Source organism: Limanda limanda, chromosome 2 (assembly GCF_963576545.1).
Source record: "Limanda limanda chromosome 2, fLimLim1.1, whole genome shotgun sequence".
Classification (NCBI taxonomy): domain Eukaryota; kingdom Metazoa; phylum Chordata; class Actinopteri; order Pleuronectiformes; family Pleuronectidae; genus Limanda; species Limanda limanda.
The window spans coordinates 5885291-5913129 of NC_083637.1; the positions used below are offsets into that span (position 1 = coordinate 5885291).

At 43.3% G+C, this 27839-nt stretch overlaps 1 protein-coding gene across 1 annotated transcript in view; it reads left to right on the forward strand.

Moving 5' to 3' along the window:
- LOC133015749 (protein sidekick-1-like) overlaps nt 1–27839 on the forward strand; it is a 157854-nt gene that overhangs the window by 58395 nt on the left and 71620 nt on the right. Inside the window, exons 7-16 of the mRNA XM_061083021.1 lie at nt 5903–6005; nt 9126–9301; nt 12375–12458; nt 14280–14474; nt 16182–16298; nt 16508–16675; nt 17123–17225; nt 17338–17511; nt 20407–20543; nt 22680–22827. Coding sequence (XP_060939004.1) covers nt 5903–6005; nt 9126–9301; nt 12375–12458; nt 14280–14474; nt 16182–16298; nt 16508–16675; nt 17123–17225; nt 17338–17511; nt 20407–20543; nt 22680–22827 — 1405 coding nt within the window. The remainder of the gene's footprint in view (nt 1–5902; nt 6006–9125; nt 9302–12374; nt 12459–14279; nt 14475–16181; nt 16299–16507; nt 16676–17122; nt 17226–17337; nt 17512–20406; nt 20544–22679; nt 22828–27839) is intronic.

The window sequence follows — 27839 nt, forward strand, 5'->3', positions numbered from 1 at the left end:
ATAATACAAAACTTTGGCTTTGCCTTTTGCTCCTCCCCCCCCGGCTGCCACGTCACCCACTTTAGAATCTGCTGACTTACAGAATAGCTGCAGTGGTTCTGTCTGTTGTAAAATGTGTCTTGGCAGCTGAAGAACATAAATTCAGAAGTGCAGAAGGGAAGCTTTAGTTGAGTGTCAGTTGCCTGTAGCTAGCTAGCATCATCCGCGCGGCTACTACCGCGAAGGAGCAGCGAGCGCCGGAGTCAATTTATATCCCTGTTCGGAAGTAGTTTAAAAGTTATATGTTATAGGTTCTATATGTCATATATATATAGGCTATGTCTGTATCTAAAGTGCGTGTGTGTGTGTGTGTGTGTGTGTGTGTGTGTGTGTGTGTTTGCAGATATGAAGCAGTTGCACATACCTTTATTTTGCTATGACGAAACGTTACCTCATTATGTCGTTGTGTGTTTCATCATCGAGCCAAAACATCGCAACTTATATAAAACTCCAAATGAATCTAATAATCATCGAGAGCTCCTGAGAGCTTCAGTCCTCCTCTGCCTCTCCATTACCGCCACACGTTTCCACGCTTCTTCTCCTCCTCCTTCCCTCCCTCTCTCCTTCCTTCCTCCCTCCCTCTCTCCATCTCCTCCTCCCATCACTTGTGTGGCATGATGACAGAGATAGATAGAGGCTTTGGCAGCTGAAGGAAAAGATGAATATTTAAAATGGGGCATCTCTCTCTGGGTCCTCTCACTGCTTTCCTATTGTGTGTGTGTGTCTCCCCTTGGGGCTTGGATCTTCTGCTCTAAGTGCGTGTGTGTGTGTGTGCGTGTGTTTGTGTGTGTGTGTGTGTGTGTGTGTGTGTGTGTGTGTGTGTGTGTGTGTGTGTGTGTGTGTGTGTGTGTGTGTGTGTGTGTGTATTTTTGAGTGTGTGTGTGTGTGTGTGTGTGTGAGTGTGTGTGTGTGTATGTGCGTGTGCCATGTCTTGAATGTGGTTTTTTATTGGCATTCTAAGGCAAGAGTAGTCAGACGATGACACTTAGCTGTCAGCATGAAGCATTAATGAGCTCAGTGACACACACAAACACTCGGCCCACTGGCACACACACACACACACACACACACACACACACACACACACACACACACACATGCCATGCTCTCCAGAGAGATCAGCAAATTATCACCTTCTCCTTTCCATTTATTTTTGTATACCCTCCAAAAAAACTCATTAAAATATTGAACAAAAAAGAACCTTCCCATCTTCTTGAACCTTCTCGTTTCCAGGTGCCCTTCCTCTTCTGTCATTCTCTCTCTTTTTCCTCTCCTCTGTCTTTCTTCAGCCGTTTCACTCTCTTGTTGTGTGTACGGCCTCAGTGTGATATGTGTTAGTTGGCTGTGGACTCTGCAGACACATATCTGACAACTCTATTAATACACAGTCAGCTAACACCAGGCTGCCCCTGTGAGAGTGTGTGTGTGTGTGTGTGTGTGTGTGTGTGTGTGTGTGTGTGTGTGTGTGTGTGTGTGTGTGTGTGTGTGTGTGTGTGTGTGTGTGTGTGTTTGTGTGTGTGTGTGTGTGTGTCTGTGTCTTCGCCCCCAGCCCATCCCTCTGCTCTCGAGGTCTCCGCAGAGATTTGACTCAAAGGCTTAAACACAGAGATTTACACTCATAGAAAGATGATACACACAGAGACAGCGGAGGTGGTGTGGAGTGACTGGCACATTTAATAGCAGAACAAGCTGTAATCTGAGAATCCATTCAAAGAGGGATTACACTCTAATCTGTGGATGGAATAGCCTTTCATCTCTCCCTCCGTCTCTCCCTGTCGATCCATCTCTATCTCCTTCCTGCCCTAAAGCTGCAACAATCCTTTTTACCAGCCCTGGTTCTTTTTTTCTTTTTTCTCTCTTCTTCTCCTTTCATCGTTCCTATCCTTGATTTAATTTGGGATTTTTTCGTGCTTCCGCCTGAATGACACGCTCACACTCTTCTACAGCTGTGTCACCTCAGCAGCACTTGACTGTCAATCAGCAGTGATTGCACTGACGAGAGCGTTTTGAATGTTGCAGTGTGTGTCGCTGCCTCTGTTGTGCAGAAGTAGATTCACCTCCAAGGCCCAGGAGATATATGTATTTGCATTAATGTTGAAACTGTGCACTGTGAAAAGTCCTTTTAATAGTCTTGGGGCTTTTTATTAACGGATAGAAACAAAGAGAAGATATCTTTAGTGCCAAATCTTCTATCCAACATACAGGTTAGATGTGTTATGTACTGTCTAAATTTCGAAACTAGCCTACATATATTGTACCACAGATATAAATCCTAAGTTTATATAGGTTATCTATCAATATTCTGTTAAGACACAACATTAAACACACAAAAGTGATCCCAAATCCTCCTGATCACCCCCTGGTGTATGGCTGCGGTATTGGTGATAAACTCTGCCTGCTCCATGTTAGCAGATGGGACATGGACTTCTACGTCTGCAAACTCTGGCTCCAAATTAAATTAAAAGCAAAACGGCGATGTGGTATCTTCATGTGGAGTCTATGAGACACGTGCACAAACACACACTCACACACTTTTTTCTCTAGATTTATTTTTAAACAGCCCTTTTTGTATTTTAAGCTCCTCGTTTAATCAGCCCTGGCTCCTTAATGAAGCTCCTCAGCCCCTACTTGTTGTTTTGCTCTCACTTCGTTTAGGCTACAACTCTGCTATTTCTATTCTGCCCTCTTTCCCTCCTTCCCTCCTCCTCTCCTCCACTCTTACTCTCCTACTCTCTGCCACATGGTGTTTCTCATTTGCTAAATGAGGAATCCACTAGAGTTAGATTAAACTTCTGGACATTCTTTACAGGGAGCCTTTTAGCTGCCACAGCACGGACACACACACACACACATACACACATTAACTCTCTCTGTCAGTTTGAATGTTTCTCCTTGTGTAAATTGAGGAAGATTAATGAATTAATCCCTGACAACAGAAAGGAGGAGCTAAGTGGATGATAGGGAACACGACGGGCAGGAGGGGACGTGAGATACAGATGAAAATGAAATGCTGGAGATTCCCCTCTGAGGAAAGAAAAGGATGTAACAGGCACTGACAGAGAGAAAAATAGCGCGGATCACACAACCATATGGCGTTTTGCTTTCCCCTCGACTTCCACTATTGTGTCTGTCACTCCAGAAGAAGAAGAAGAGGAAGAAGACCATCTGCACAGTCCCCTCTCCGCATTCCTTATCTGCATATAAACCTGATTTCCCTCTTCTAAGCCCTTTTCTCTTTCCTCCATGTTCTCCTTTGTCACTCCGGTGTTCTCCGCTCTGCTCCCCTCAGACACTCAGCCCAAGTTAACAGGTTGGACTCATTATCTACTGGTTCCTGTCTGACCTTTGCTCCCAACAGTGGACGACAAACGTACACTCTATACTCCACTTCTTTCTCTGCATGTCTCCCAGTCTGTCCTGTACCCTCCACTGCCACCCATCATTAGTCCTTACCTTGTGTATGTGTGTGTGTGTGTGTGTGTGTGTGTGTGTGTGTGTGTGTGTGTGTCTGAACTTGTTTTGTTACCTCTTTAGCATATTTTACAGCATAAGCACTGATCTTATCAGGAGCAGTAGACCTCATGGGGACCAAAGCCTGGTCCTAATGAGGCAAATCCTCATTTCTGAGGTCCTGGTTAGGCTTTGGTTAGGCTGTCCACAATAAATGGAAGTCAATGACAACTCCTCTGCAAATGTGTGTGTGTGTGTGTTTGTGTGTGTGTGTGTGTTTAGTTGAGAACGAGGACCTGAGAGTTATAAAGACTTTGACTATTACTTCCTGTTCCTTTTTCTGTTTTCCATAAATGACTTCACTTCTGTCGAGACAGTTGAGTGGGAGAGTGTGTACTTGCACTTCTCTTTTTTGTAAGGACCAGTTTGAGTTGTGTGTGTGTGTCTTATGTCAATGAGTGTCCTCACAGAGACAGAACTAAAGGTATAAGTACGTGTGTGTGTGTGTCTGTGTGTGTGTGCTGTCATTTACCTGTCTCACTGTTCCCGCACGTCTTCCTCCGTGTGACAGTGCGATGTGACTTTTCTGCTCTTTCTCGCTGATATAAAAAGAGTTGATGGAGAGAAAGAGGAATAAAGAGCACAGTCAATTACCACCTTTTCTTCCTTCCCTTCAAGGGAGAGATCAAAGCTGCTCCCCCCCTCCATTTCTTCTCTTCACATCCCACCTCCTATCAGAGCCATCCTGTTAATGTGTACTCTCCACTCCTCCCTCATTGGAAATCTACATATTCATCTCGTGTGCATGAGAAACTCAACGATGTTCACACACGTGCACGAACATAACTGTCAAATGACGCCTTGACGAAGTATAAAAGCAACTTTATCTACTATTTAATTGGAACGTGCTTCTGTTTTTACACTTTTGTCGCACATTACACGTGTATGCTTTTCTTGTGAAAGGGTCATATCATTTCATAAATCCTTTGCAAACACACAATCATAATCTTGCGCGCACACACTACAAATCTCTTTAATGCACCTTTTAGCTCGTAAATCTTTTGTCACACACACACGGCCTCTAATACATTATTATACACCATGCTGGGTTGTGTGCTTCAGACAAAGAATGATTATGTTTATAAGGAAGAATTACATGAACCATCATTCTGTAATAGTCTGTAATTCTACTCCACTTATGCCAAACTCCTCACATACAAAACACCATTATGACATTGTATTTCTTCATTTCTTGCAAAGTAAAAGCATTCGACTCCGTGTCCTTGATAAAAACCACTGCAACTTTTTTAATTTTTCCTAAACAAAAGTCTTAAAATACTTTCTCTTGCCTGTCAGCAGATATAATACATATGCATAAAGTAAAAGTGGGAGTTGTGCGTCAGGAAGTTACTCAGTTCAATCAGACCTTTGCAAACACAGTCAACTTCCCATTGTTGCTGGAAATGTCCTTGTTATGCAACTGCCATATGTTGATTTTAAAAACAACTTTTTATCTTTTTGAAGTATGATTTTATTGTACTGGGAAATACTGATGTAAGATTTGAAGATTTTATATAATAGTAAATATTGACATGGTCTTAAATAGTCTTAAATGGATCTTCCTGAAATCCTGATATTTCCATTGTGTGAATTAGTTTGTGTCAAGCCAGACTCACACTTGTACGTTGTGTTCATATTCATATCAGTCAGGGATCTGATCTGTGGAGTTTTTGTCCTCATGATTCCAGAACACTAACCGGCCGCATCCTCCAAAAAAACCGCTGACAAAAGGAAAAAAAACGTGTTACTTGGTACGATTCAGCTTTGAAGTGAAAGACACAAACAAAGGGAGTATTGACCCACAGATGGCTGGGGGGTGCAGACGATTTGCTCCGTCTGTTTTGCAGCAAGGTTCAGTTTATCTGCGTCACAGCACCGGCTCAGTCCAGGCGACGCTTTGAGCCACAACGTGTGAAACGCTGCTTCAATGATATTAAAACAAAGCTCAGTGCAGTTTGTATCAGATCTGTGGAGACTGAATCCTGAGAGACTCCCGAGTAACATTTCTCACGTGACCGAAATCCATCCCATTGTCCCGCAGAACCGCTTGTTTAACGTTTGGCTCGGTTCTAAAATTAGTCAGAGAAACAGCTCAGGGTTCAAATCGAGCTAAATGTGTTTTCACTGTGTACACTGTGATGGTGTCTGCTCGAAAAAGTATCATGATGAATAGTCGAGGGTAAGATTGTGAACGCAGGAAAAGGTACAGCAGCGTGTGTGTGTGTCTGTGTGTGTGTGTGTGTGTGTGTGTGTGTGCGACTATTATGGACTGAGTTCCAGATTGTGCTGCTGTGTGTGCACGAGTGTGATTTATGAGCTAAACTACCTCTCATATTTTCTCTCTCTGTCACAGATCCTGAGTCAGAGCTTTTGGCTCCAGCGATCGTGATTGGACCTAAAGACACAACAGTGGTGGCCGGGAGTGAGGCTACACTGGAGTGCATTGCTAATGCCAGGTAAAGTTATTTTATGCACACGCACACGCACACGCACACGCACACGCACACGCACACGCACACACACACACACACACACACACACACACACACACACAGCTCACTCACATAAACACACAAGCATTGAATAATTCTTTTCTCGCTCGACAGCCCTGTTTTCTTCCAGGACAATTAGAGGACACCACATAAACCCATTGCTCAGCATTTCTCTTCCACCAGAATTAGTGTATAGACACACTGGCACAAATGCACTTGCACACACACACACACACACACACACACACACACACACACACACACACACACACACACACACACACACACACACACACACACACACACACACACACACACACACACACACACACACACACACACAAGTTAACTTAAACAGAAGTCATCCCAACTGACATCAGCAGAGAAGCTAAACACACCCACACATTTACACAGGCTCATGCCAAATACTGTCTGCACACACACACACACACACACACACACACACACACACACACACACACACACACTCACTTCATTGTGCACCTTCTAACTCTTTTCCTACCCAAACTTTATCCTTAACTCACCCCTCACCCTGACTTTAACTTGGATCTTAGAAATGTCGTCAGGACTCTTTGGCTCATGAGGACCAATGTGTTTATACTGGAAAAGAGTTGTTTATAGAAACTATATCAGTTTCCACTCATCCCTCTGTTACTTGTCTTAAACACATTGGGAACAGACTCTTATTTGTTATAGGGTTGACGTGAATGCAGAATGGTTATGTGTAATTGTAGCACTTGGTAATGTTTGTCATGTTTCATTGTGAATTCTTTGCTTCCTAGTTTATACACAGAAATTTCCATCTGTGTTTACCTGCTCACAGACGCATGTTTTTGTATCCAACATTGATTGATTAAAAAAATAACACATGCTTTGAACAGATAAACGCAGCCAGGAGGATAAATATTCTGAATCTTTTTGAGTAAAAAAGTATTTTAGTCTTAAAAAGTCTCAATTATTTGAATTTCATGAGAAGCTATTTCCATCGTATGTCAAATTAGTTTGTATTTTATGTTAAAGTGAAATGTCTTGGGGGTTTGTAAGGTTTGTATTGATTTTGTGTGTTGTTCTAAACGATGCAGATTAGCACTCTGGGCAGAGCTGAACCCCAATATGCCCCTGATGACTGTTCCACTTTCATAGAATAGTTGCTGTCCACAGATACACTGAATGAATGGATGAATGGCAAAACACTGCACTGCTTCGAGTGGTATAAAGCTCTATATACAAATACACCTTTTACCATGTGTTGTTAAACCAATAAGACGAATACATAACTGATAAACTGAAACCATTCGGGTCCTGCAGGACAGTGAAAGACCCTGAAAACCAACTGTCTCTGCAGTTTGTGAGATAACGTATTACACTAAGGTTTATTCTCTACTCAGCAAATACACCTTATCTTCAATTATGGTGATATGGTGAAGTAATATAGAATTTGTAGACTCTGATATTCCTTCATACGTTTCCTACTTGACTCGTTTAAACCTGCAGAAGCTCTGCTCTTCTGTTAGTGTGAGTTATTTAGACCGAGTTCATCAGGCCGATAGTTCACTAGGAGCAGAAGTCCCTTTGTTTCTCTCTGAGCACTTGGCCAGTGGGCAGCACTTAAGGTAAAGAGAGAAACATGAGAGCTGTCTCTTTTTTTTCCATTCAACACAGAATCATTTGGTCTTTGTAAAGCTGCTGCACTGGTTTGACAGCTGCAGACAAATCAGCCCAGCGTCTCCTGTATTTCTTCTACCAGGGACGATCCTTTCCTCAGGGAGCAGTTCTGATATCAGACAGGCAGCCGCTGAAGAATAGTCCACAGAGATAATTCTGTAGCCTGAGAACAAATGGAAGAGACAAACTTCACCACTGGAGTTTTGGAAGAATGTGGAGTGAGAAATCAAATCTCCTCTCCAGATCCATTAACCATCAAGTCTTCCAGTCTGATGCACCAGTGCCGTCCTGGTAAAAGAACTTAAGATAATTAGAAGTCTGAGTGAAAACAGGCGGCGCCAGTAGGCCTGATATCAAGAGCTCCAAATCTGCTTTCCACTCTCAGAGTCTTTTGTTGTAGACGGGATCCGCTGAGTAAGCAAGTTAAAATTCTGACATATCTGCCTCGCAGTGAATTTAAAAAGTTTTTCCATTCTACTTTGTTTTTACCTCCAGGTGTTTCATCTGAGGGAGGAAGCAGCTCGAGATCTCTGAACTGTGTCCTCATGAAACTCTGACTTTATAGTATTTAGCTTTAAATAAGTTGAACTGAGCTTAAATCAATTGTGATAATAATAATAATAACAACAAAACTAATAACCATCATAATGATAATATAATAAAATATGTATTCAGAAATAGACATATTCATACTGGGCAGTTATATGCTTATATTGACATGGGGAATGTAGGAACCGGGGATCGAACCCTAGACCCTCTAGTTAGTGGACGACCCACTCTACTCCTGACCCACAGCCACAGAGACATTTAGAGATTGATGTTTTTGCGCCTCTAGATTTTGGTTTATTTTCACTATTTGCATACAAATCCCATAATTGAAGTAAAGCCTATGTTGGCATGAAGAGAACATATCTGGAAGAGAGTTCCAGCTGCTGATTATGACCTAATCCTCTGTTTTCCTTGTAAGTCAGTTGAACATTTTAATGCAGATTCCTTGTAAGAATTGGATTATTTCATGAAAATGCACCAAATATATTGAGCTTCAATTGAAAGGAGGTTTTGCCTTATTAATGCTATTTTCTCTCAAACACAGAGTCTCAAAAGAATTGTGTCGCTGTTGTTTTATCCAAAAACAGAATTTCATTTTTCATGAATGTCCCTTTCCTCAACGTCCCCAGTAGCTGAGTGAAGCTCCTTCATGCTGAGTGGAGCTGACGGCTCTGATGTGCTCACTGTCATCATTCATTTCCTGCCTCATTGATACGTAAACTGATGGATTTAATATGTTGTAATTGCCTTCTGTCACTCTTTTGCCTTTCGTGCGATTCTCCACACTTCTCGTCTCCTCTCATCTGTTCTCTCCTCTCCTCCTCCTTCCTCATCTCCTCCTCCTCTCAGGCCGGTGGACAGCCTCGTGGTGTCATGGAAACGGGATGGGCGTCGGCTGACCAGTGGGCGTCGGCTCGTTTTTCCTGCTCCATCGTCTTCTGACACTGGGCTATATGTTTGTGAAGCGTTGCTTAGTAACAGCACTGCCAAACCTGCGGAGGCAAGGGCACACCTCACTGTGATAGGTGAGGAACACGCCAATCACTCACACACACACACACACACACACACACACACACACACACACACACACACACACACACACACACACACACACCTAACATGATTACCCTGGGTAGACCCGACCCATCAGGACAAATGGTGTAAACAGGTTCCATTAATCCACGTTTTAAACCCGCTCCTGTATTATTTTCCTTGTACATGTTTTCTGCTTCAGGCTCAGTTGCTTTCTGTTTATTCCTCCATTTATTCTTTTCCTTTTCTCCGGGATGTGTGACTGTGAGAACCTCGGGCGCTGGCTGTCATCTGCAGGCCCCCCCGAGCCGAGTCCGTTGTCCACATTCACCAATAAACCCTCCGTCCCTGTCAGAAACAACTGTTGCGTTCAGGTGCACACGAACTGGCCCACGTGTGATCACACACAACACGCTCACACGCTTCATCACAACACAACACAACACCACGGACACACACATGATGGGTCGGCGCCGGCAGCTAAATGAGTTTTTTTCTCCCTGGAGACACAAATCAATAAGACGACACTCAAACCCCTCCCGCCCCTTGATATGTGTGTGTAAATAGAAAACAACATACATGCAGCCAGGCAGGGAGGGAGGGAGGGAGGGAGAGAGGGAGGGAGGGAGGGAGGGAGGGAGGGAGGGAGGGAGGGAGGGAGCGTCTGATTGATGAAGTGAAACTTTCCTCTTCCAGTTCGTCAGCGTCTTCTTGATCTTCTCTGAGCGTCGGAGCAAACTACCCGTGCCTGTGAAATTCTCAGAAAAGAACCGCCCCTAAATATTGATACTCCACTTTCTTTTTGTTCCCCCTCACTATCTACCACTCTCTTTCTTTGTCCTCCCTTCTCTCTACGTGATCTTCCTTCATTAGGCCAACAGGACGGCTCAGGCCTGCATTCATATATGTATCAGAGAAGCTAATGAACACGTTGGTGCTGATGTGCTTTCTGCTGTGGGCTCAACAGACCTTGATGCAGGGAACCAGATTCCTAAACAGAATAGTGTATGTGTCTGTGTAAAAGAAAGGAAGAGCTTCAAAGGCATTCATTATTCAATTTCATTTCTTTTTTTGGCCTGATCCTCTAATCGGAATATGTATGACACCGCGTGCATGTGCCTGCCCCCCCCACAGACGACTAACGTTGCCCCCAAAAAAAACAATATATCTGTTGTTGTTCTCCATCTTTGTTTTGCAGCCGGGGAGCAGAATATCCAGGAAAACTCAAATCTCCAAACACAAACAACCCAAACGCTGCGGAATGTGTGTTGTTGTATTTGTGCGTCTAGGTCCTCGCGCTCACCTGACTGAAGGGGATTAACGTCTCTGTGTTATCGGTGTCATGCCACATGGCTGTTATTCATCTCTTGTTTTCCTGTCCTCCGCTCAGCGCCTTCTCCTTCTCTTGTCAAAAAGACTGTGCACATGGAGATAGGAGATGGGAATACATGTGGGTTTAAAAGTTGGCAGCAAACTGTAAAAGAACTTGTAGACAAGTAGAATAAATGTTGCAGGGACATGAGAGACTGCAGAGCTGTTGTTCTCATGCACACAAACACACAATCCAACACATTCCAACACATTCCTGTCATTCCAGAGTTTTGATAACACTCATAGTCATAAGAGCCTGAAACATCACAACTAAATGCAATAACCAAACCATTACCCTAATCCTGAACCACAACCAAAATGTTCTCATAAATCCTAACCTGAACCTTTAATATAAAACCCTTTATATACAGCCAGATAAAGTTCTTACCCAAAAAAAACTACTCTATAATATTTTCTCTTAACTTCTTTAATTACTTGAATTTAGCAGCAACTCAACTCTTTAAAATCGGTCCAGGGCTTTGAATCCTAACCTCAACCATTGAGTTTTTATTGCCTAACCCTAAACCTTGCCCTCACCAAATTGAATCTACCTTTTCCAAGGCTTGGCGACACATTCCCGACTGAAGAAAGCTCGGCACAACACTGAAAGATAATCACTGAGGCGTAAAGATGTACAGGTCCAGTTAGTGTGAATCCAGTTCTAACTTATCCATTCAAATTGTTTTAATTCATGGGGCAGGACTCCATAAAGCAAATGGAACTCTAACTGATATGCTCTGGTTTTTACTTTGCCTTTGGCTCCTCTCTCCAAACCATGTAGTCTTCAGTCTGCACGACTCATCTCCACGGATTCATAACCTTGAAACCACAGAACACAAACTCCGGCTTGAAACAAAAACAAAACCATTTAAAATGAAGCGGCATTAAAATTACAACGTTGTGTCAGAAACATTATTATTGCATGGTTCCTCTTGTGCACGTGTGGAGAGGAAAAGGGCACAGAGGTGAAACTTCTATTAAAAACACGTCTTTTCTCTCAGTAAGAATTCCATCTTTGTGAAAACCCAGTTTGCACGTTCATTATTTAGAGCGTTCACTGGACATTTCATTTTCCTCAAAGTCATTTTTCAGGCGAACAGGTGCCAGTTCTGTAGGGAGCCACTTTTTCCACAGATGCCAGACTGAAAATGAATTAGCTGCTGTGTCACCCTTTCCACCCCCCCCTCTCTCCACCCTCTCCACCCTCTCAATATCTCTCACTAAATATTAACAATTGTTTGGAGGAGGAGGTAACTCTGATATCACATGTAGCAGAAGAGGAAGACACCAAAAGGCAAATACTCGCATTCAAATCCAGGGAATGTGTGTTTTTGTGAAAGTCATTTCACAGGACACACAGACAGAGAACCCCCCCCCCATCCCCCAGTGACACTGAGGATACCCAGGGCCAAAGGGGGGGGGGGGACCCATTGTTATTTTGCAGTGCTGACTCCTCTGCTGCAGAATGAATCCTCCCACTTCTTCTTCTGAGATTCTTCCCCCTCCAGATGTTTAATGATTAAACGTGTTTCCTGGTCCTTGTTATTAGAAGTTCCGACATGTTGCTCCCAGGAAAGAGACTGTTGGTGTTTGTTGTTTTTTCTGAGAAGTTATTCTATACATATATTGAGTGTTTTTCGTCTATATTTCACTGCTTTATTCTAACGCTTTGAAAATGTTGTGTTCAAACAGAACCGCCTTCTCTGAGCGCCCAGCCCAAGAGGAAGATCTTTGCTGAGCTGGACCGGAGCGTAGACATCCCCTGCCTCGCTACAGGTATACTGTGTGTGTGTGTGTGTGTGTGTGTGTGTGTGTGTGTCTCAGTGTGTTTAAAATGAATCCTAACTAGAAGGAGAGGAGGACATTTGGCAGTCTGTGTTCCCATCCCCTTTTCAATTATTCAAATTGCACAATTTGAATTAAAAATTAAAAGCAAATATTGACTGTTGCAAAAAGAAAAGTAAATTCTTTGCCAAGTTTGAAAAGTTGACAAATCAATCAAATTAAACAATTAGGTGCAAATGGAAAAAGACGCACGTGAATCATCTTGTGGTTTAAACTTGACTCAAACCTTTTCTGCAGTGGAGATAAAGAAGAAAATCAGATCTTTGTGGTGCAATTAGAAAACTGTAACATCCCACAAATAGATAAAATAGAAGTATGAGATTTGACAGGTTAATCCACACTCTTCAGGAGAACTCCTTCCTGCGTTGGTGCCACGTTAAAAACATCCTTAACAATTTTAACATCATATGCAGGCAGGCAGAATTCAGCAAAGATTTGTATCCACTGTTTTTACTGTGGATGTTAAAGTTGTACAAGTGCACAGTTGTGTGTCCTCCTCTAGTTGATGTTCTGGTTGGTTTCCCTGGGAACTTCAGAATGAGGTGAGACATAATGAATTTTACAGATGGACACACATTAGGACAGCGTCTCCTCAAAGTTGTTCACAGTGTTGATGATGAAAAGGTGAGGGGAGGGGGGGGTGGTTATACCCTGCTGCTGTTAAAAGTCAGACGGCTCATTGAACTGATTGTGGCGACTCCTCACACGATGAATTCATAACTCCATCCACTCGTCGGCGGCGTCTGTGCAGCGAACGTGAGAAAGTTTGTCACGGACGCCGGGAGTTCTCTCTCCGGCTTCGTCAAGGTGACTCCGTTCAAATCACATTATGCTGAGGTTTGAAGTTATTCAGGAAGTGTATATCTGGTTCGAAGGCTTCTTGAGCAGGGAGCAGATTAACATGCTGAAACCAAGCCTGAAAATTGCTCTTGTTCGTGACTCTTGTTTTTAAATGGATTACACGAAAACACAGTTTTGAGCCGAGATGGACTCAAAAAAACCCGGCAACATGCTGCCTCTCTTTTCTGTCACCCACTGGGAGCGAGTTGATGTCCCTCCTCAGTAATCTGATACAGTGGCAGTGTAATTAAATAGCATCGGCCCGAGGGTACGGAGAGAGAGGGATGGAGGCCGGGAGGAGGAACGAGGGAACGGAGAAGAGACAGATAGAGTGTGGAGTGACGGAGTGAGAGAGAGAGAGACGAGGAGGGGGTCGGGAGAATATTTCACACGTGTCGGTGAAAAGCTTGACACCAACAGATGGAGGAAAAAGTGCGAAATTCATCTCTCCCTCAAACTCCCACTCGTTCACACACGCACACACAAACACACACACACACACACACACACACACACACACACACACACACACACAAACACACACTCGGAGGTTGAAACAGAGTAATTGCACGCGCCCCCTGCCTGTCACATCTGGCATGTCAGACAGGTGGCTGCTGATTCTGTAGATATTCAATGTGCTGCTCTGTCCCCCATCTTTTATTCAGATTGTTTTTTGGCCCCTCCTGCCACCCTTACCCTCCCACCCACCTCCTCCGATCAATATATTATTAGCAGTCATTATGCCCGCATGCATATTTATAGGGCGAGTGGAGAACCGTGAAGGAAAGCGTGTGTGAGGCTGTTTTTCGTGGGAGTTTGAACGATCGGCTCGGCACTGAGGTCAGCTGGTTTGTTATTAAGGGAAAAGCTGACGTTATTCTCCCTCTTTGTGTTGTTTTTTTACATGCGTAGGTGTTCCCCAGCCCAGGATAGAGTGGTACAAGGACGCGGTGCCTCTCTCCAAACTGGCGAACCCCAGGTACAAGGTCACGGCGGCGGCCGGGCTGACGGTGCGCCGGGTGCAGCCGGGAGACGGAGGGATCTACCAGTGCTTCGCCCGCAGCGCTGCAGGAGAGACGCAGACTCACACTCAGCTGCTCGTCTCCAGTGAGTCCGTCCCACACAACCAATCACACATCAATACTTGGGTTGCAAAATTCTGGGAATATTCAAAGTTGGAAACTTTCCATGGGAATTAACGGGAATTAACGGGAATTAACGGGAATTAACTGGAAATGTTGTGGGTAATTTATACTCACTGTATTTACCTTGTCATATACAGACATAAATATAAACATTTTGTTTTGTCATAGGCTGATTTGAGCCCTGAGGAAACTTTGGACACTTGACTATATGCATATGCACTATATGCGTATATACTGCATCTTTGTGTCATTCTTAACATAGGTCTTTGCACAGTATTTGTAAATGTACACAGCCTTTCCTTCTACATTGGATGGGGTGAAATGTCTCCACACATGAGATAGTGCACGTGGCATTGTTCTGTAGAATAAGATGAGAAAAAAGTTTGTAAAAAAAACACTAATGCAAAGCCAGAGAAAAAGATAGTTAGCCAAACAATTGGAATAGTCTGTGAAAATATTTTATAATTGATGGATAAATGAATGGAAATAGGCTAGATGAACAGATGAACAATCCTCAATCCGCATGCTAATATATTTTCCCCAGTAATATCATCGAAACTTACCTGACTAGTCCTGCACTCTACAGCAGGCCTCAATAGCCCTGCAAAATTCAAAATTCCCCAAAGTCCCGAGCTTAATATTCCCGTGGAAAGTTGCTGGAAAGTTGACGGAAATTTACCGGAAACTTTCCGCCCCTTTGCAACCCTAATCAATACACACACCTGCAGCAGGACTGTTATTATTATAGACCCGGCTAATTCCTCCCTGTCTTGATTCCATCTCTCCTCCTTCACTTTGTTTCTCATTTGTCTGAGTTAACGCTTCGACTAAACTTGCTTTTCTTCTCCCTTGTTTGTCGGTGTCAGCTTCTTTATATGAGCTGATTCACGCTCTAGTTCTTTTTAAGGGCTGCAACTACAAAGAATAATCAATGCATTTCATTATAAGTTTCCAGGTGATTTTTTTCAATTATTCAGTTTGATCATTTGGTCGTTAGGGCGTCAGAAAACACATCATATGCCGTTTCCCATCAAGTACATCAGGAAATCCTCATCGTCAATGGTTTCTTGGCATCTCGCTTTAAAACCGAATCGAACTTTGAATTAATTATCCAAGTATGTGCTGATTATAATAATTTGTATTGTTCGAAATAGACAATTTCATTTATCTAGTAAACTCTCTGTAAACCTGGAAACAGACATTTTCTGCTGCTGACAGGAATGAGAGGCTGCAGGTCAAAGAGTCACAAGAGATTTAATTAGAAAATCCAACACCTACTATGCTGTTTGTTTTAGAAAGTGAGTTTTTCTGGGCAGCACGAAATAAAACATGGCTTTTTTTCACATTCTAAAAAACAAGTTCAATGTTCTGACTCGACTCGATAGTTGTCTTCATGTTTCAGCTGCTAAATTAAAGTTATATTTGTCTCTTTTGTCACATTGTGTTTAGTGAGCGCTTGATTATAATTAAAAAGTCTCCATGGAGCTTTCCCACCTCCACCTTCCACATTTATGCACAAACATGTTCCATCAAATAACGGATAAAACCCTCATTGATCACAGAGGACACGTTCTCCATTCTTCTGTCTTCTCCCTCATAATCAACTTCTTCTCTTCTTCCTCAACCGTCTCTTCTTCTCCTCTCACGCTCTCTCACTTTTGCGTTTCAGGCGTGGCCCCCACATTCACTTCTCCCCCATTCGACCAAACAGTAACCGATGGCAACACGGCGTTGTTCAGCTGCCAGGCGAGCGGCGCTCCGAAACCTGCCATCACCTGGAGGAAAGGTAACGGACAGCAGCCGCTCCGTGAGACACGCTGTGAACACCGACTCTGATAAACATCCTGTGTTTGTAATTAAAAACACTCCTAATGTCTTAATTACTTCCCTCCACCTCAAGGCTGTTTTTATAATTCCCTCCCTCCCTCTCTCTCTCTCTCTCTCTCTCTCTCTCTCTCTCTCTCTCTCTCTCTCTCTCTCTCTCTCTCTCTGTAGGATTGCAGGTCCTGGCCAGCGGCTCGGTGCAGGTTCCCAGGTTCACGCAGCTGCAGTCGGGGGGGTTGCAGATTCAGCCAGTCAGCTTCCAGGACTCGGGAGAATACACCTGCACCGCCTCCAACTCCGAGGGCAGCATCAACCACACGGCGGCGCTCACCGTGTGGCGTAAGACTCACGATGCACACGGATACAAAAACACACTAAACTGCTCGATATACATTTACTAAACAGACTCAAACAGAAGTCGTGGAACAGTAATTTATCAGCTGCTGTCCAATCGCATTAGCCGAGGCTAGTGAGCCGCCCTGGGATTGGTTATTGATGCGGTGGACCAGTGCAATGGTGAAATAATCATCTGATTGGTCGAGTGAAGGGATGATTGATAAACTTATGGTAAAGTTATCGATTGCCTTGTGTTTGTATTTACATCCTGACAGCTTCAGATGAAAGACTGGCGAATTACTCCGGAGCAGCAGATATTTAAATTACCACACATATTGAATTAGTTAAAACCAGAGGAGAATATCAAACTAATTCAAACTCTTACATTTATCCCACCTCTATTTCCTCTTTCTCTGTTTTTTAACTCTTTCTCTTTGGTCTTTTTTTCAGGACGCACAATCATCTCTGTGCCTCCGACAGACAAGCGTGTGATCAAGGGAACCACAGCTGTCCTGGACTGTAACGCCACATATGACCCCAGAGTCAATATCAGGTCACTTTTTATCTTTATTACATGAATACTTATCCTATGAACACCTGATTCTCTATGTGTAATAATGCAGTGGATGCATTCAGTATAAATAAAGTTTACTTCCCTGTCGTAGCTTCAAGTGGGATCGTGGTGGTACACCAGTCCCTCCGACCAGTGGCGCCCGTGTCGCTGTGCGCCAGGGCTCTCTCACGATTGGCCAGACGTGGTCAGGTGACATCGGGGACTACACCTGCACGGTGACATCACAGGCCGGCAACGATTCTCACTCTGCGCGCCTGGAAGTCATGTGAGTGCAAAGAATCCTGGAAGATGTCGGGAGCTAAGTGTCCATTGGCGTTTCTGCCTGAGAAACGTTACACACGCTCTATGGTTTCCACTCTTTATGCTAAGATAAGCTAACCACTGATGCATATTAACAAGTCTCATCCAACTCTTATTCTGCTTCTTCTTCTCTACATAATCCTGTGCTTTACATTTCCATCAGTATTTATGACAAAGAGTCAAATACAGAGCAGGCTTTCATCCAAAAAATACAAAGGGAGATATTATTCTTTCCTTTTGATTGGACACAAAAATCACTTTGACTTTTTGCACAGCAATCAAGAAGGAAATCAACCAATCCCCAGCGAGCGATCTGAGTGATTGAAATCACAGCTGTGATTGGCAGAGAGGACTCGATGGGGTCGAGCGTTAAAATAACAAAAAAGTGATTGACTCTGCAGAACGTAATTTAGGAAAAGCTGCAGATAGGTAATTTGGCACATTGCATTGCAAGTGTTACTGTCAGATTATCTCACTGCAGCCTAATGAAAAAAAAATCCAATAATAACCACATTCTATCAGTGAGCAGACGCTCTCTCGCCCAAAGACTTGTCAATGCAATTAAAAGTACAAAGTGTGGGAATGTGGCGAGTGAGTTTGAGTTATTATTAGACTTGGTGTAAGGTCATATCTGCGATCAGCCGGCTCCGAGCTCCGTGGAACCAGAGCCGGGTTCGATCCTTAAAGTGTGAAACTTGTTCATGAAGCATCCACATGGTGAGTGTGTGAGCAGCCACTCCTCAGACGTCACACAGCCGCTGGGACAGGAGAGTCAGGTGGTGGCATGTGTCAATAAATGTGTACTCGGGCAATATACTCATAAAAAGGCACTTATGATATATTAATGCAGTTGCAGGCTGCGTGAGAGAGAGAACATGAGTCTGAATCCTTATAAATTATAGAACGACGAGAGGTTGCATGTGTCAAACTCTGAGGGAGGGAGCGGATCTCTGATTAGGGCTCCGCGGAAAATATGTGGGGGAACGAAGGGCTTCCTGTACGACTGTGTGTGTGTGTGTGTGTGTGTGTGTGTGCGTGTGTGTGCGTGTGTGTGTGTGTGTGTGTATGTGAATGCGTGTGACTGACATTCTCGTTAGCTCAGTATCAACGGGTCACAGAGGGTAACAGACGCCGGCGTCTGAGGAGACAGACTAATTACCAGCAGGTTATTGGTTCAGCTCCCACAAGACCCACCCATGTGTTTGTGAGTGTGTGTGTCTGTGTGTGTTTGTGTGTGCGTTTGCTGCGTGAAGGTATCGGCTCTAACGTTCTCTAAGCTCATCTATTAATTAATACAATCATGTCAGCTCGGAGAAGAAAACATCATTCTCATTTCCCCTCTGCCTCACTCACTGCCTCACTTGCTTCTTCCTCTTCGTTTCTCTCTCATTTTTCCCTTTTCCTCATTTTCTGACATGTTCAACACATGAATATTAAAAATGTAAAGCAGCGCGAACAAAAAACAAGCGTTGACACATTTGAACTGCATCATATTCTGATGAAACTTGAGGCTGCGGTCTGTCAAGAGGAGACCCCTCGGATTGGATATTCACACATAATTGATTATAATAATTAATAAGTAATAATTGATGAGCTTATGAATATGAGATGCAGCCAGTATGGGCACAAGGGACCTCGTTTTTCATCAAGTTTTCAGTGTAAATATATTTATATTGATCTTTTATGTGCTCTGTTAATATCCTCACTCTTATTATTACCTTCACCCAGAGAGAACCTGATATCTGCTTTCCCTTTCCTCTCCTCCTTCAGGCCAACTGTTCTTTAAACAGAGTTATGAGCCACTAAATTCAGTTTAATCAAACGTCTGGACACTCTGTATTGCTTTCATGAATATATCTGTGTTGCTGTCTTTGTTATTAACATGGCAGCGATGCACAAGCGTTCACAGGGGGACGGCCAAGTGTCTGGAGGATTTTGGTTTTAATAGATGTTGTAAGATATGTGCAGCAAACCTACAGGGGGGGAAATATCAGCATAAAAAATAGGCAAACCACAGATATATATATAAAAGGTATTCATCCACTGGGACTGGTCCCGGACTGTCGGTGCCAACATTATTCTACCACACACATCTAATAGAAAAGCAAAACACAGGTAACAAATATCAGTCTGATGAGACGTCTTGGCACATTTTCACAGACTTGTTTATAGTTTATATTAGTTTCACACATTGGAAAATATGGTGATTTGCTTCCGTGTGGAGAGTTGGATGAGAAATTGATACTTCTTCACTTCGGCAGCGGAAATATAAATCAAGAGCTGAAACTAGTTTGAGAAAAAGACTGGAATCAGGTCTGGTTTGGTCTAAAGGTAAAAATACATCTGCTTGCACAATTTACAAGTTATGCACCACTTTTGATTTAATCTGTACAAAAACCAGTTTATACCAAGTGTGAAAATGAGTAGTTGTGGTTTTATTGGGAGTTGTGTGTTCAAACTGTTCTTTCTGCTTTTTCCACTGGTTGCAACCAAGAAATAGACGTAAAGGTTCTATGTTTTTTAATGAATTTCTATGGTTGTTAGTCCTAGCTATGGGAATATTTTTATATAAAACTTCCTTTCGTCCTAATTAAAACCTGTAGAGATGCTATTGGTTTGATTTTGTTTCTTTTGGATGGACAGAGATCTACTGTTTCCTCCCATTTCCTGTCTTTGTGCGATGCTAAGCTAACCAGCTGCTGCCTGTAGCTTCATGTTCAGTGACAGAATCTTTCATCTAATTCTTGGCAAAACTATAAAACATGCCCAACTATTCCTCTTAAGACTCAGTTCTGATGAATTCACTGGAGAAATGTCTGTTAAGCTCATGTGATGTTGTTCTTGTGTTGGCTGTTCTCAGAGAGCTGCCTCACTCCCCCCGCTCCCTGACGGCCCGACTCAACGACTCCGACTCCCGCTCCGTCCACCTGTCCTGGCTCCGCCCCTTCGATGGAAACTCCCCTCTTCTGTATTACCTGCTGGAGCTATCGGAGAACAGTACGTATCTGTGTGTGTGTGTGTGTGTGTGTGTATGTGTGTGTGTGTGTGTGTGTGTGTGTGTGTGTGTGTGTGTGTTGTATAGTCCCTGAGCAGCAAAGCGGCAAACAGCTGTACACTTGCTGTCTACCAGGCACTGACACACACTCATTTACAAGAGGCAGACATATGGAGAATGGTGTTGCTGTGTAAATGTTCATCCTGGTTCCCCTATAAATAAACTCTTATTTTCCCTCCCTCCATCCATCCATCCCTCCCTCCCTCGTTACGCCTCCCCCTCTCGTTCTGTCGCTCACTCTCTCCACGGCAGATGTTTTAACAGCAGGCTGGCTCTCTGTCAAAAGAGAAGGAGAGGTGGGGAGAGAAAGATGAGAGCGGGACCGAGGAGGGTAGAGAGACAGGAGGGAGACGGCTGCAGAGCCACTCTCTCTCCGGCTGTAAACTAAAGGGACGAGTGGTTCGGCGAAAACATTACGTGCACAGCCGAGCACCTGGCTCGTGACCGAGGGACGAGTGGGAAACGATGACGCATTATAGTTTAGACATTTTGAATAATCTCCGCTCTGATTGTGAAGGGGATTCTGCTGGATGTGAGAGTTAATCTGGAGATGGATGGTGTTTGAGGTGGAGGTATTCATTCTCAATCCCGGAGGCGTCAGGGAGCCCGGGCTGATGATCCGTACAGAGAGCTAACAAGGGAACAGGTGTATCGCCATCAAATCGGATCCTGACAAAGCAGAAGGGAGGATTGTAGTGGCCACATTCCATTAGTCTTCATGTGCTGCTGCTCTAATGGAACAAATATGTCTAAACCTCGGCTCATCTCGACAAAACGTTGTTGTGTCTCAGGGAAAGTCTGAGTGTTGCCTCACAGAGACAATATGGATCTGGCTTCCTGATTCAACCTTGGATGCTGCAAATGCTACCACAGAGAAAAGTGTCTTCAACTGACCACAAACAAATAACACAATGTATTCCAAGTGAAAGAGAATTGTGATGGAAATCTGGAGATACAAGAGGCTGGAAACAACAAAGTTATCTACGTGTATTTAATAAGGGGCTTTCTGCAGAAAGGATCAACACAGGGAAACCGCAAGGGTCGCAGAGTGAAGATGCAGAACAGTCAGATACAAGGGTCTTATATAGGAGGACTGAGGGCTGTCTCTTTGAACCAATCCAGACAGGTTCCATAGGTGGAGGAAGGAGAGGAATCTAAATACAACAGCTGATTCACATGTGTTTCCTAAGGTGATAAGAAGACATACACTCCTTCCTTTGATGGGTGATTAAGTCGCAACAGGTCTCACTGTATTCACGTCATAAACAGTTCCGACCATAAAACAGCTCAAGTCATCAAACATTTGTTGTATGTAAATACAAGTCGTAGAAGTCTCTTGAGAAGGCTTCAAACACTTACTGTCCAAATACAAAATACTTTTTCAACCTTGCTTAGTTAATTTTCTACTACAGAATAAAAACTAAATCAACAAAATAAACTTAAACCGTAGAATTTCCATAACCCTGATAAAGTTTAGAGGGAAAGCATGAATAGGACTTCAAGTCCTCTGCTGTCGCAATTTCAACAGCCGCTCTTCAGACGGTACTTTCCAAAACAATGATAAAAAAAAAAAAAAAAATTGTATGAACTCGAGAGACGCGAGAGAGAAAATGCAACGAGAGACCAAAACAAGGACGGATGAAGAGAGATATACGGGAAAGCTGAGAGTTTAAATGTTGATTTCTGTGAAGACTGAACCAAGGCATTGAGTTCTGTTTACTACCTATTGTGTGTGTGTGTGTGTGTGTGTGTGAGGTTGTGTTATATATTAGATGTGTTGTGTATTTTCATGTCAGACCGACCCTCTCTCTTATTCTGACATGTAGCTGCTGCTGTGACACTAGTGTAACTGTCTGTGGTCTCTTCAGAAGAAAGATAAGTTTTCAACAAGCTGGCACAGACACACACCAGCTTCCTTCTTAATCCCCTTCTTCCATAAACTTTCCTCCATCCTTCCATCGCCTCTTTTATCTCTTCCTCGCCCTCTTTACTTTTGATTCATGGGTCCTGATTGTCTCTGTGTGTCCGGCCTCCGCCAGATATTATCAGCCCCTAATCTTTTGGTCCCCTCCGTCTAGACTCGCCGTGGAAGGTGTACCTGTCGGAGGTCGATCCCGCCGTGTCCCAGGTGTCGGTGGGCGGGCTCACACCGGCCAGGACCTATCAGTTCAGACTGTGTGCTGTCAATCAAGTGGGCCGGGGTCAGTACAGCGCCGAGACACAACGGTAAGAGAGCAACACGGACTCACTATTACCGATACTTTACTTCTCGTGATGCCACACTCCCACAATCACTATTTCACTGATGTTTTCCACAGAAAGCATGAAACCCGTTCTTTATGTAGAACATGCGATGATTTGTGTGAAATTTGTGAGTTTTATTTGCCCTGTTCCATCTCTGTGTAATAGACTTGGTCACACTGCCTCACACAAACTGGGAATGAATAAACAGAAACCTTTCTACAGACACAAGCCGCAGTGTATGCACCCACACACACTCTAATTTGTGTGTCTAAGTAAGTGGCAGTGTGTGTGTGTGTCTCTGTGTGTGTGTCTCTGTGTGTGTAGGTTATCATGTGGATGAATAGGAATATGGGATTCAGAATGGGGATGAAACATGGAGGATTCTAACAAGGCGAGAATGAAGGGAGCAGTCGTTTTTGTTTAGAATCCATTTCCTTTGCAATGAGCAATTTATATTCATCACATCCATGTCTACACTGTGTGTGTGTGTGTGTGTGTGTGTGTGTGTGTGTGTGTGTGTGTGTGTGTGTGTGTGTGTGTGTGTGTGTGTGTGTGTTCCATTGCACATACATAAGCAGCAAAAATGATGAAATTAATGGTTCCTCGTGTGTATAAAAAGAGAGCGTTGGCCTGAAAAGTAAATAAATTGCCGTGCAGATGTTTTTATGTCAGTGTGTTTGAGTTTCATGTTTATCCCAAGAGACAAAACCCTCATGGGGATAATTATGATGCCATAGCAGTGATGGAACTGCAGTGACCGAGGGTTTAGTAGAGATGTGGCGAGAGTTTTAGTTAAAGAACACACTTGCACCAAATCTCTGTCACGTGCACAATGCAACAGATGTGACACACACACACACACACACACACACACACACACATGAACATGGTTTTTCTCTGGCTGCAGAGTCTGACCAGAGGCAGATGCCAGTTGCATTTCAGCCAAATAGACTCAGCAGCATCAACGGGAGCTGTAGACGTCACGTTCACATGCCTCAGATCGCTCTCTTCCACTTTCCTTCCCCCCCTCAGCGTGTAGTTCTTTCCTCTCCAGCTTGTCATACTCTGAATCTTTCTCCCCTTTGTTCTCCTTTTATCCAAAGAATGGCTCGAGTGCTTCTTGTTTTCAGCCGTTACTCTCCTCCTACATGCACCAGGGTATTGTTTGTGTCCAACAGCCGGGCTCTATAGTCCAAGGTTGGTTGTCAGGGGCCCTGGAGAGTAGATTGGATTGATCCCCTTTAAACGAATGACTGGCAGGAGGACAAGTCATCACTGGTCGGCGCATCAGACCAGATGGACACCTCTCTACTTCGGGGTTTGGTTTCATACGTAACCACGTGCACTCTGCCTCTCATCTGCTGGACGTCTGCCTGGACGCGCACACGATTAGGCGCCGATGCCGAAGCTGAGGCCGCACTTGAAAACACCGGGAAGAGAGCGAGGCGGAGGGAGAGTGTCCTGCTGGAGCTCGGGTGCCAAATGAGAAGGATGACAAACTACAGTCATGTGGACAGAGGGAGGGAACAGAGGAGCGAGTGAAGGAGCGGTTTTGTAATATTGATGACAAGAAGCCCTTATTAAAGTTTGAACGTCCAGCTGCTTCTGCACGCTCCCATTTTGTTCTTCTCCTGATGAGGATCTTTAACACGACAACATTCATTTATACTTTAAACTCTTTTGACGTTTTCCCCCCGGGTCTGTTTGTTTGTCTATTGGTTTGTTGCTACTGGATGGATTACCATGATATTTGGTGGAAGGATACGATGTGGCTCCGGGAAGAAGCCATTTAATTTTAAATTATTTATTTGAATTTTCTTTATCAATGTGGGATTCTCAGCATCTTCCTAGATTTCTGGAAAATTTAATTCAGAGCTCTTGATGAAAACAACTCAGCGGGCTGATATGTATCCATATTAGGGTTGCAAAATTCCGGGAATATTCAAAGTTGGAAACTTTCCATGGGAGTTAACGGGAATTAACGGGAATTAACGGGAATTAACGGGAATTAACGGGAGTAAACTTATACTAACTGTATTTACCTTGTCATATACAGACATAAATTTAAACATTTTGTTTTGTCATAGGCTGATTTGAGCCCTGAGGAAACTTTGGGCACTTGACTATACGCTTCTGCATCGTTGTGTCATTCTTAGCATAGGTCTTTGCACAGTATTTGCAAATGTACACAGCCTTTCCTTCTACATTGGATGGGGTGAAATGTCTCCACACATGAGATAGTGCACGTGGCATTGTTCTGTAGAATAAGATGAGAAAAAAGTTTGTAAAAAAACACTAATGCATTGCCAGAGATATAAATAGTTAGCCAAACAATTGGAATCGTCTGTAAAAATATTTTACAATTGATGGATAAATGAATGGAAATAGGCTAGATGAACAGATGAACAATCCTCAATCAGCATGCTGATATATTTTCCCCAGTAATATCATCGAAACTTACCTGACTAGTCCTGCACACTACAGCAGGCCTCAGTAGCCCTGCTGTAGAGTGAAGGATGCTGGGAATTATCTGTGCATGTGATGGAAGAATGCACAGTGGAGGGTTGAAACTCAACGTGCAGCGTGTGCTGCATTCCATACATCTTTAAAATAGAGTTTTGAATGATGTTTTTATTGCTTAGCGTTTAATTTGCATAGTTTTTTTTTTTTTTTTCAAAATTTTCAAAATTCCCGAGCTTAATATTCCCGTGGAAAGTTTCTGGGAAGTTTCCGGAAATTTATCGGAAACTTTCCGCCCCTTTGCAACCCTAATCCATATACAAATCTGGATCTAGTGAATTAAAGTGTGGTTTCATAAGGGCTCTACTCAGAGCTTCTCACCCTGCGTGTCTGTTCTCGCCTCCTCTCACACAAGAGAGAACCATGTTTCCAGGAAAAGAGGTCATGAGAGACGATCCTCCAGTGAGAGCATGTGAACGATTGTGATCAGAGCTGAAAAACATTACTTCTTAATGCAGAAACTCTTTCTATGAATCCAATTATACCATCTGGACTGTCACACACACGGGGATTTACTCATGCATGGCGTGCACTCACACCATTACCGTCTGTACAGAGGAAGCATTAACACATAAGACAGATTATGCAGAAATGCCCCGAACTTCCAGGCATCATCGCAACTTTAAACCATCCGTCTCCGTTCTCTTTTATTTATATTTTTTTTTTATTCCAGCTGTTCATTCAGCACCAGAACACATTAGAATATCTCCTCGGGGTTTTCTACTGTCAAAGCGTAGAAACATACACAAGCCTAATGTGCATGTGGATGTTTTTAATGCTTTAGGAGCTTCACAGATTTATCATTTGCAAGGGATTTTCTCTGTTGCTTTCCAACATCTTCTCTGTGAATCTGTGGTTCATTGTTGCTGCAAAGGTTCTTTTAATGTGGCGAGTGATTACTCTAGTTTATGATGTGGAGCAGATGATTGCAGAGAGAAGAGCTCTGCCAGAGGAGAAGCTCATTATTAGCTAAATTACATGTTGTCTTTGGACATTTGGAACAGGAGGAAATAAGCTGCAGCCTCCTCCTACATGTACCTGGCTGGATCCCAGTGATACCGGCAATATAAGCAGGACGTACACTGGCACATAAATATAAGCCTGAGTCATCTCATTACTGTGTGTGTTTATATAGGTCTGATGTTTACTGTGTGGAGGGGGTGCAGAGGTACAGCAGTAAAACTCACTGTGCGGTTCTGGGAACATTTTTAGATGTGAGCTGGAAACACAAACAACAAACATTATACGTTCTATATATATATATGAGTCCAAATAAAACAGGAATGAGGTAAATTCAGAACTTTAACTTGAGATTTTTATAATGATGCACCATCGCATAGAATTAGAAGTTTTTGTAGGTCAGTAGATTTAGATATTGTTTGTACCTAAGCAGGGGCGGTTTCTTACAAGTCATGTACTAATAACACAAACTATAAATGACAACAAATACAATTTTCAAACTATATTCAGTGATGTGTGGCTTCACTCAAAGTAATAGAGTAAACAAGAAATTAGTTAAATGTGCACCTTACTGAATCAGGAGTCGTGCGACTCTTAAACTAACCTGAGCCCCTTTAATTGGCCCCTCTGTGTAAACTGTGTCCCTTCATGGGCCCCTCATTTAGAAAGATCCTGGATCCGGCACTGCATACAAGAGAAATGCACTTACTAATTTGCTAAATTAAATTAAATCAAGAATGTAGTCCCAGGGGCTGATAGCAGAGCAGGAGCTCTACAGAGATTCTAGTGAGAGAATATTTGGCAGATCATAAATTAAAATGAACTAGATTAAATTAAAATGATTTTAGCACAACGGATCTCCTTAGTTCCTCCTGTTCATGAATATCTGTACCAAATATGATATGGTTATGTATCTGGTAGCGGTAGAGAGGATTCACAGGAGATTCATGAACTCACTGTGGCACGAGAGGAAAAGTCGAGGGATCCTCATCCTGTTCAAGAATTCATTCCAATCCATCAGTGAGCCGCTGACACATTGGAGTCAACAGTGATAATGATTTTTAATGGCTCACCACTGTCCATGAGCCAAAACACGTCTCTTTCCAGGCGTCGCTTCTACGAGAATGTTGTTTATCACCAGCAGCTCCGAGGATCAGCGACTGTAGCCGACACTCACGTCCATCGACCGCTCATTGTTTGAGAAAAGCTCTAATCGGCCTCAAATTAGCCGAACCCGATAAACGGATGGACCTCTTGTCTGGATGCAGGTCGTTAGTGTTTCCCTGCTCCACAGACACAATCATGTACAGACACGAGCAGACAGGAGCAGCTACAGCTCAGATTGTTTATTTTCTTTGTTTGTTGTAAACGTGTGACAGTAAATCAACATCGGGAGACGAGGTACATTGAATACAGTTTAAAAAAAAATCATTACATTATTACAGTCGGCTTTCTTATCTTATGTTCTACGTGCAAAATGCTGTTTTTTTTTTAAACCACCACCACCAATAATG